This window comes from Jatropha curcas, chromosome 11, assembly GCF_041381405.1.
Source record: "Jatropha curcas cultivar XTBG-Jc1 chromosome 11, XTBG_Jcur_1.0, whole genome shotgun sequence".
Taxonomy (NCBI): Eukaryota; Viridiplantae; Streptophyta; class Magnoliopsida; order Malpighiales; family Euphorbiaceae; genus Jatropha; species Jatropha curcas.
In genome coordinates this window covers 5,572,625-5,582,575 of record NC_143161.1, presented here as the reverse complement: position 1 = coordinate 5,582,575, position 9,951 = coordinate 5,572,625, and the positions used below count along the sequence as shown (strand labels likewise).

Sequence of the window (9,951 nt, the reverse complement as noted above, 5' to 3'; positions counted from 1 at the left end):
AACAATAGATATCGTACTAAATGTCAGTTTAAAATATTGTTATTTATAATATACTTTTATTATTGTGCCCTTTTTTATTGCTAACATTAACTTATTAGTATTTGAGCGTTTTAATATGTTAGTGTTTATTTTTGTATTAATTTTCTATTGTGGCCTCTCGGGAGAATTGATATCTGCATCTATTGCCTGAAATTCAATGTGTAATCTATTAGTGTACATATATCCATTTTGCATTTAATTAATTCTACATTATTTATTAATACAATATGTATGTATACACTGTATTTATTTGATTTGATCCAATGTATTAATTGGTGTATATATCTATATATTTATTTAATTGATTTTACAGTATTTATTGATGCAATATATATATATGCACACCACATTTACTAACACACTATATATATATTCACCATATATACCGTGTATGTCGTATTTATTGTCATTGTTATAGCTGTCGTCGTCAGTTGCCGTCACCAATCGCCATCTTAATGGTTCAATGGTTTGCTCTATTTCGTGTTCCATTGTGTTTCCTTTTTTTTCGGTGTTTCCTTTTTTAGTGTTTAGAGTGTTTTCTTTTTCTTTTAGTGTTTCTAATTTCTCTTGCAACGCATAGCATTGAAACTTTTTTAGCCGAATTTATTATTGTCTTAATAAGTATTCTTTTCCGACATTTTATTAAATTGAAACCTCATATATGACATTTAATAAAGACCAAACTCTAAAATCAGGAAAATCAAATAAAAAATTACTTTCAAAATTTATTATTTTGGACATGATTTTATTTTAAAAAATTGTTAGCATTTTCTAGATATTCAAAGTCAATATTTTGATCTAACAAGTATAAACAAATGCATGAAAGTCATAAGCACCTGCTAAATGGCACCTACTGCTAAATTGGCTAACCTGTACAGGACATTTAGTAGGTGATTGTCACCTATATGATTTCCATTTCATCCATTTGTTTATGTCTGTTTTGGCTTTTCTTCTACTCTTTTTTTAGCAGGAGTTTGTAGTAGCAAGGAGAACCAGAGTTCCCGGTTCCCACCGTAACACCGTTTTTCCAAAACAAGTCTTTCTTAAAACACAAAGTTGGTGCAGGAAAATGGATAAAAAGCCGTTTGTTGGTTGCCGTTTTGCCTTATTGTTATTAATCTCTTTTAGTTAGGCTTTCTTTTTCTTCCTCTTTTTGTTTTTTTTATTTGGACGGTGGACTCTCACCTATTCAAATGCAAAATGACTTCGGCTAGTCTCTTTTTCTTTTTTTTGTTTTTTAGTATGCTGAATTAAAAAATAAAGATGAATGAATCAAATTTTTTAGTATCAATGATTGTAATTGTTGGAGTATGTGGGATCGGATAAATACAATTAACTAAAAATGATATATAATGTAAAGGTCGAACCAACCAAAACAGTTTATGTCATTTTGTGTTTAAGGCAAGCTAAACTCATTATAAGTTTAATATAAAATACATAATTGAATTTGATTTGATTAATTTGCTTATAGGGTCCAGATTCTCAGTGTGGTATCAGAGCCTGAGATCCGAACCTGCATGAGGAAAGTTTCCGTATAGGGTCGTACCCCGATGGAACCGTATTGGGCTATCGTATGCTTGTCAAGTGGGTACTCCCACTTGAGAGGGAGTATCTGGAGTATGTTGGTAATCTCACATGGTATAAATATAACTAATTAAAAATGACATATAATGTGAAGGGTAAACCAATTAAAATGGCTTAAGTTATTTTGGGTGAACCAATTAAAATGGCTCAAGTCATTTTGTGTTAAAGGTACGACCAATTCATTATAAGCTCAATATTAAATATATAATTGAATTTGATTTGATTAATTTTTTCCTACGGTCAATATTCTCAACAGTAATTACTTATTTTTTATACCTAATGCATGGGTTGCTTAACTTTTTCTTGAATGATAGATCTTTGGACTTGAGACAGTGATTCCTTCTTTACCATATAGAGATCTACCAACCTGGGAGGGAAAAAAATAAATAAAATAATAAAAAAGTGAAAAGAGTAGGACTGTATAAATATTTTTCAGCTTCTAAAGTTCAAAAAGAATACACTTTCTGCCTTCCCTATCCTGACATCTCACGTAAAGCCTGTAGTAAAAGAATTTCCTGTCTGTTTTTGAAGCCAGATCTTATCCCTTTGGTTTTGCAATTTCGACTCTTTTATGTGTATAGTTTGGTTGTCTCATTATAATTGATAAACAGAGGTGAAGATCAATAGCAATTCTAATGGAGGAAAGGGAAGGTTCAGTTCAAGAAAAGCATTTTGAGATGGAGGTTATGGGTGAGAAGAGAAAGAAGATAGTGAAAAAAAGCTGGGATGAATCAAAGAAGATGTGGGAAATTGCAACACCTGCTATGTTAACTGCAGTAACCCAATTTTCTATTGGAGTTGTTACTTCTGCATTTGTTGGCCATATAGGAGAGGTAGAGTTGGCTGCTGTTTCTATTGTTCAGAATGTAATTGAAGGCTTCGTCTTTGGAGTAATGGTAAGTAATAACTTTAAGTTGTTTAGGCTCTTCTAGAGACTAACTATATTGCCAGAGAGTCAAAAACTCATTGAATCTAAACATAAACTCATTTGAAATGAAGTTCATTTTCAAAATATCAGCATATCAATGGTTAATTGAGTTTTTATATTTCATCTTCTCTGTATTAGCTAGGAATGGGAAGTGCTCTGGAGACACTATGTGGTCAAGCTGTTGGTGCTGGACAAGTGAACATGCTTGGAATCTATTTGCAGAGATCATGGACTATTACTGGAGTCACAGCTTTATTTTTAACACCTGTTTATGTTTTCACATCGCCATTACTGCAACTCCTTCATCAAGACAAAAATATCTCAAAGCTTGCTGGAAAATTCTCAATATGGGTTATTCCTCAATTGTATGCTTATGCTATGAATTTTCCAATACAGAAGTTTCTCCAAGCACAGAGCAAAGTTTGGGTTATGACTATCATCTCAATATTTTCCCTTTTATTTCACGTGTTGTTGAATTGGGTGCTTGTGACAAAAATGGAACGAGGGCTGCTTGGTGCTGCCATTGCAGGGAATATTTCATGGTGGCTTGTGGTTCTAGGACAGGCTTTTTACGTTCTCGCAGGTTTTTTCCCAGAGGCCTGGACTGGTTTTTCCCTTTCAGCTTTTACGTCATTAGCTGGTTTTGTAAAGCTTTCACTTGCATCTGCTGTAATGTTATGGTTAGTACACAAAATTTCTTTTTCTTTTTCTAATTTTATTTTTTTAGTAACCAAATTTATATTTCTTGCTTTGATGATGATAGCTTGGAGCTATGGTATTTTACGATTGTGATTCTTATGGTGGGATGGTTAAAGAATCCAGAGATTGCAGTAGATGCTATTTCCATTTGGTAAGGATTTTGTTACTGTATTTCTTTCTTTCAAGTGCAATGAGTAGTTTTATATTTTTTGAATCATATTATTCTAGCAGGAAAAAGGAAAGAATTTCTACACCCTATATATATTATCTCAGGCTTCTTCTTAAATTGCAGCATGAACCTGGAACTATGGACTCTTATGATTGCTCTTGGTTTCAATGCAGCAATAAGGTCAGTAGCTTTAGTCTTGGAAAATAACAGTGAAACAGATTTAATTCTCAAAAATTTGGGAAATTTTGGTTTTTGACATCTTTGTTTAATTTATCTCTCTCTAGATGTTCGAACATGCAATCTCATATTCCTAGAAGGGATTTCAATACTAATGAACGAGCTATGGTTAACTGTTACTTTTAACCAGTCACATTTAAAAGTTTTAATTTGCTTGTAGTGTTCGAGTATCGAATGAGCTTGGAGCTGGAAATCCTAAAGCAGCAAAATTTTCAGTGTTGGTGACTGTTTTAACATCCTTAATTATTGGAGTTGTATTCACAATTATAATTATTGTGTCCAAGAATGACTTTCCAAAGATGTTCTCTGGTAAACCAGTGGTCATAAAAGAAGCATCAAATCTGGGTTACTTCACAGCAGCAACAATCTTCCTCAATAGCATCCTACCTGTGCTTCATGGTAATTGCAACCAAAATTTTATCCGTCTAATACATAAATTTAACCCTTCACTTTTGTTGATTCTCATTGTGGCCCCCTAAACTTTTTGAGGCTTAATCACAAATCTACATTTTCACATTTCAGCAATAACGGTGCCCCTCGCTAAACATATTTTTGCATTGACATTTTGCAGGAGTAGCAGTGGGTGCAGGATGGCAGACCTTAGTTGCCTTGATTAGTATTGGATCTTACTACATAATAGGACTTCCTGTTGGTGCCTTGCTTGGATACAAGTTTAAGCTAGGTGTTAAGGGGATATGGACAGGAATGTTGGCTGGTTATGTAATTCAACTATTCATTCTCATTCTCGTCTTTCTTCGGACTAACTGGCTCAAAGAAGTAAGTATGATCTCCATTAAAGCTATGTTTGGTAAGCTGTAATAAAATATTGTTTTAATATGATCAAACGAATTCCAAATTTAAGTTATGGCTTACCAAAAATATGCGAAGACTAAGTTTGGTGAGTCTGTAATGAAATGTAATCAAAATATGAACATTCTTGCTAGTATGTAATAATTTATTGCAGGATTAACAGAATTGCCAAATAATTGCAGGCTTCTAAAGCTGAAGAGCGCATTAAAACCTGGGGTGGACCTCAAGAACAGCAAAGTCCATCAGAACCTAACATGAATGGCGATCGAACAACCTAATGGCTTTTCAAAATTTTTTCTGGTTCGCTTTCATATAATTTATTTTGTAGTTCCAAATATATAAACAGTTATACAGTTAATTCACTTGAGGCACCCGATGTACTTTGGCTAAAGCTGACAGACAGTACTTTAACTTTGTCTCATCTTTGTAATACTTATGTCTATTGAAAAAGAAAAGAAAAATGCAGAGGAGGTCTTGTATGAATAAAAGCTGTGGTCATCCAACCACCAGCACTCAGAAAATATAAGAAAATGGGCAGTTTTTCTAATTTCTTGATCCACAAATTTCTTTCTTAATCACTAGCTAGCTACTGTGTCTATGGTAGATGTTCCCTGAAATGGAAATGATGGTTTACAAAAACATGTTCTGATTAGCCATGACCACGGTTCAGTTTCACAGAATCAAAATCGAACCGATAGCAAACCATGGTCAAATGGTTCTTAATTTCAAAATGCAACGGGAATCGTATATTTAAAGTTTCGGGTTCTTCATTTTTGAAAATCCAAATTAACGGTTCTAATTTAAAACCATAAAAGACATGTTTTTAAAAAAAACTCTCAATTTTTTTTTATTTTATTATAATTTTTTAAAATAAATTTTAAGACTTTGTGAGACATTTTTTTTTTCAAGAGTAATATTAATTATTGTTACTAATTCAAGCTATAAATTAAAAAAAAGCTTAAAATAAATTATTAATTTAGTTTCAAAACCCTTTTAGAAATTGTTTAAAAACGATTCAAATGATTCGATTTGAATTTTACTTTTTTTATAATTAAAAATGGTGGTTTGGAAACTAAAATCGGCGTTTTGAAACGGTGTTCATGCCTCTCCTATCTAAAAAGTTGGGCACCTGTGAACCAACTTGGCGTCCTCGTTGCAGGGAACATCTACCATGTGTCACGGGCTCGGCGGCTTTGCGCATGGGGAGTTCTTGGTGCGCGACACATGGTAGCCAGCTTGTGGTTTTGGCTGAATATTTTTTGTACCTCCTAGTTTGTTCACCAGATACATGGACTAGTGTTCCTTTTCAGCTCTTCAAGCAAATACTGAACATCAATTTTTTTCGGTGAGTTTGATATATATTGGTGATAAAAGCAGACTTTAATTCACAAAAAAAAGATTTCATCAGCTAATGAACAATAGATTATTGCACTTTTATAACTACTGCAATCTTCAGACAAAACACAGCAGCCACCGCCAATTCATGACACAACAACAATTATTGTATCCTCATCATTTATACAAGGAAACATTAGTGGATTAACATTTCCATTGTTATAAAACAGGCAGTAATGTAAAATTTTGACACGATGTAAAATTTTAAAACAAAAGCTGTATACATATAAGAAAAGGTAGCAGGGATATTTCTTATGACTTGTAATTTACTATTACTAATTTTCTCTTATTCAGAAATCCAAGGAGTGAAATATGTGCAAGCTTATGTTGGACTCCGGAGTTTCTTTTCCAGGGAAAATAACCTGGTTAGAAATTCCAGAACACAATGCACTAAATTCCAGCTCTTAAAAATCACACTCTATTACCAACATTAGGAATTTGAGTACATGAAATGGTATAGCACATATCTTGTGGAGCCTTTCTTGTTAATGATACACTCAGTTATACAGTCTAACTGGCAATGTTACTGTTGATGATACGCCACAAACTAAATTTATGCTACTTGCAATGATTCTTCGCGTTTGATGTTGAATACCTTGACAAGGGCATCTTCAACAACCTATACGAAATTGAATTAGACACAAAATAATGTTAGATCATCTGTGTATGAGGAAACTCACAAGCATGTTATTACGTGCACTTAACGAGGTCAGACACAGTTGCAATAACAAAATTAATCCCATGTTTAACAATGGATAAATTATAAATTACCTTGTCCGGAGTAGAGGCACCAGATGTTACACCAATTGTAATGGGACCTTCAGGTAGGAAGTTCTCTTTCACAACCAACTCCCCATGCTATGAAAATAAAATTAGAAAAGGGGGAAAAAAGACAAGTTAACGAGAGACAAATTGAAAAATCAAAACTCGGTTGAAGAAAAGAAAGTGCAAGAATCTACACTTACATTCAACTTATAAGCTATTCTGTTTCCTGGGCCTATCCTCTGTTCACTATCAATCCAATATGAAGGAATTCCACGGAGCTCTGCAATTTCTTGGAGGTGTGAGGTATTACTCGAGTTCCACCCACCAACGACTAAAATAAGATCCAACTTCTCCTCCACCAACTTAAACATAGCATCTTGCCTCTCCTGCAAAATAGGCAAGTAAGCTTCCATTTAGTGGAAGATGACACCAGATGAACTAAACAATGTTTGTTGAAATTAGCATAAACTAACTTTCCTTCTAGCTAACTTGCAAATTGGATTCATACAAATATTTGCACTATCTCAGGTTACTTGTTTTCCTTCTGTCTCCTTGAAAATGGGAAGGTTCAAGTTCAGTGTGTGGAACATAGGCTGTCAACTACTAGAATTTCGATTTCATATAAAAAAAAGGGAAAGAAATGCACACATTTTGAGTTCTAAAGATTAAAATAAAAGGATCAGTTAAGGATGTTGAATTTTCTCTAAAATAATATTTACCCATAATTCTAATGAAAAATAGAACATTGAACTGTTAAAACAATGATATTAAAGAAGACATACTTGAGTAGCATCACAAATGGTATTGAAGCTAATGAAGTGATCATTAACATTTTCCACTCCAAATTTACGCATCATGGTTTTCTCAACTAGTTTCCCTGAAGATATTAGAAAATAGAAATTAGTAAAGAAAAGGTTTCAAAATAACAAACTGAAAATTCTCGGCTAAAGATGGAACAATATATCATAAATAAAACTCACCAATCTCTTCTGTTTCTCCCTTAAGCATTGTAGTTTGATTTGCAATACCAACTTTGACCAGATCAACATCTGGATCAAATCCCTCGGAAACTGCATTTTTAAATTTCTGCAAGGAAGCCAAAATTTCACCCTATAAAATTCCGCATAAAACCCAAAATATTTAGCTTAAAGTTAACATGAAACTAAAGCTTTACCTCCAGAAACGCCTCTCTCGTTGAGCTAGATCCATCAAGTTGACCACCAAGAATGTAATCACACACATACTGTGCCTGTATAAAATAAGAACTTCTTAGAACCAGAAAGCTTGGTGTCTACAAAATTTCCTTTACAGTATTGAAATACATAAATAATCCCATTAAAGAACTTTGAAATATTAAAAGAAAAGAGAAATATAATGACGGCCTTTAGCCTTTGGGACATACCTCTTTCATATTCTTCACAATAATGTATTTTCCTGCAAAAGAAGCAGTAGCTACGGTTTCCTCATGAGAGTATTTACCATGAATGATTGAAGTGTAGTCTCCTTTCTTGTGCTTCTCAACGGTATTCCAAACCTTCATATAAGTTTAGAAAGTAAGCATATAGTCAAACACATAGAAGTGCAATAAATCAAAGATATACAAGAAACAACTAAAATTGATTATAACAGTTGACGATCTCTTCAAAGATACCTTGGACACCCAAGGGCAAGTTGTATCAACAATTTGCACTTTTTTGTCGCTCAAAGTCAACATCTCTTCCACAGCAGCTCCAAAAGCAGGCAAAATCACCACATCACCACTGTCCACAACTTCAAACTGTTTCCTCCCTTCCTCAACAGGAATAATTTGAACATTCATCTCTTCTAGACGCTGCAATGAAGAGCATACAAGAGTATCACTAACTGTTATATATATATTGGAAAAAAAAAAAGGGAGAGAGAGATGGCAGACCAACACATCTGTTCAAGAACTTTAAATAAGATATAAAAAATCATCCATCTTTAATTCATAATAAGCAAAAACTCTCAATATCCAAACATCCAAAAAATACTGAATTCATTAGCATTAGTAAAAAGCTAATTTTGAAATGGCTTTGGTGATGGAATTGATAAAGACAGAAAATCTTTAAAGTCAAGCCTATCAAGATCCAAAAGCCCAAGCTAAGATTACCAGTAGTAAGAGTAAGATTGTATAATATTAGTAGTTTCCATTCTTATTGCCAAGCACAAAAAAATTTAAAAAATAAAAAAAGAACTCCAAGAAGCAACAATTAGCCAAGAAATTCGAAATTCAAATGTATGTAAATACCTGATTGACAGTTGGATTGTGAATAACCTCATTGGTAAGCCAAATATTTTCATCTGGGAACTGTTTTCTAGCTTCATAAGCAATCTGGACAGCCCGCTCAACCCCCCAGCAAAATCCATAAGCTTCAGCCAATTTAACGGTAATATTTCCCCACGTATACTGATTTCCATTTTCCTTCAAAGTCTTAATAATATCACCTGAAGTACCAAACACCCACGTAAGTCAACCACAAAAATAACACCAAATCCCAAAACCAAAAGAAGAAAAAAAAATTACTAGTATATTCTTGGCTCATGAGTTCAAGAGTCTCCTCCTTGTATCCAAACCCTCTCCGATTATAATTCTTGCTTCGAGTCAAATTATGCCTAAAAGCCTTAGTATCAAATTCAGACTCCATAGCAACGGAAGATGACTCATCGCCAGCAGCAGCGGCACATCGAACTGAAAAAGGTTTCCGGCGATTGAGAGGAGTAAGGTTTTCGCGGGAGAGGAGGTCGGTACGGAGGGAGACGCGGCAGAGTTGCAGAGAGATAGCCATGGCAGTAGAGAGGTGGAGATGGAAGTGAAAGCTGAAAGGACGAACAAAATGTAGAGCGAGCGATTGGGGGTGGACCGGTGGTGTTGGTTTTATTGGGGCATTAATATAGATATAATCGCGTGTTCCATGTTTTTTTCCCGGTTTTTTTTTTTATTTTATTTTTTTAATTTAAATTTGGGCAAGTTAGTTATTATAATGAGGAAGCGTTGTCGTTTTGTGACAAAGGATCGAATTTCTTGGTATATTGTTGTGATTCCAAAATCCAGATCAGATCAGAAGAGTCACATGGTGGCTGCTTCTGTTTAGTATTATTGTAAACCAAGTCTTATTTGGCGAGCTATCTAAATACTTTTAAAATATTTTAATTATTAATAATCCATCTATATATATCAAGGAAAAAAATTATTAAAATTGATAAAATTAATTTATCGTGATAATAAGCCAATCCAACTCGAGCTCGCCAGACTCAAAATTTAGTTTAATAGATTTTTACTTAGCTCGAAATTTGACGGACTTGA

The 9,951-nt window shown here is 33.7% G+C and overlaps 2 protein-coding genes across 3 annotated transcripts; one reads left to right on the top strand and one right to left on the bottom strand.

The window, feature by feature from the left end:
* Positions 1-2,065: 2,065 nt before the first annotated feature.
* On the top strand, positions 2,066-5,011 carry LOC105634370 (protein DETOXIFICATION 33). 2 transcript variants are annotated; one of them, XM_012217221.4, is made up of 7 exons: positions 2,066-2,519; positions 2,690-3,231; positions 3,315-3,401; positions 3,543-3,599; positions 3,817-4,055; positions 4,228-4,433; positions 4,649-5,011. In XM_012217221.4, the coding sequence occupies exons 1-7, from the start codon at positions 2,259-2,261 to the stop codon at positions 4,742-4,744; spliced, it is 1,488 nt and encodes a 495-aa protein (XP_012072611.1). In that variant the 5' UTR covers positions 2,066-2,258; the 3' UTR covers positions 4,745-5,011. The 2 variants fall into 2 exon arrangements, with proteins under 2 accessions (XP_012072611.1, XP_020534211.1); XM_020678552.3 differs by having other exon boundaries at positions 2,380-2,519; positions 2,694-3,231.
* A 1,098-nt stretch (positions 5,012-6,109) lies between these two features.
* Positions 6,110-9,526, bottom strand: HDR (4-hydroxy-3-methylbut-2-enyl diphosphate reductase). The gene is made up of 10 exons (XM_012214086.4): positions 9,172-9,526; positions 8,896-9,092; positions 8,278-8,457; positions 8,029-8,160; positions 7,801-7,875; positions 7,607-7,712; positions 7,409-7,503; positions 6,827-7,012; positions 6,633-6,719; positions 6,110-6,480 (listed from the first exon to the last, which is right to left on the bottom strand). The coding sequence occupies exons 1-10, from the start codon at positions 9,431-9,433 to the stop codon at positions 6,415-6,417; spliced, it is 1,386 nt and encodes a 461-aa protein (XP_012069476.1). The 5' UTR covers positions 9,434-9,526; the 3' UTR covers positions 6,110-6,414.
* Between the last annotated feature and the right edge of the window lie 425 nt (positions 9,527-9,951).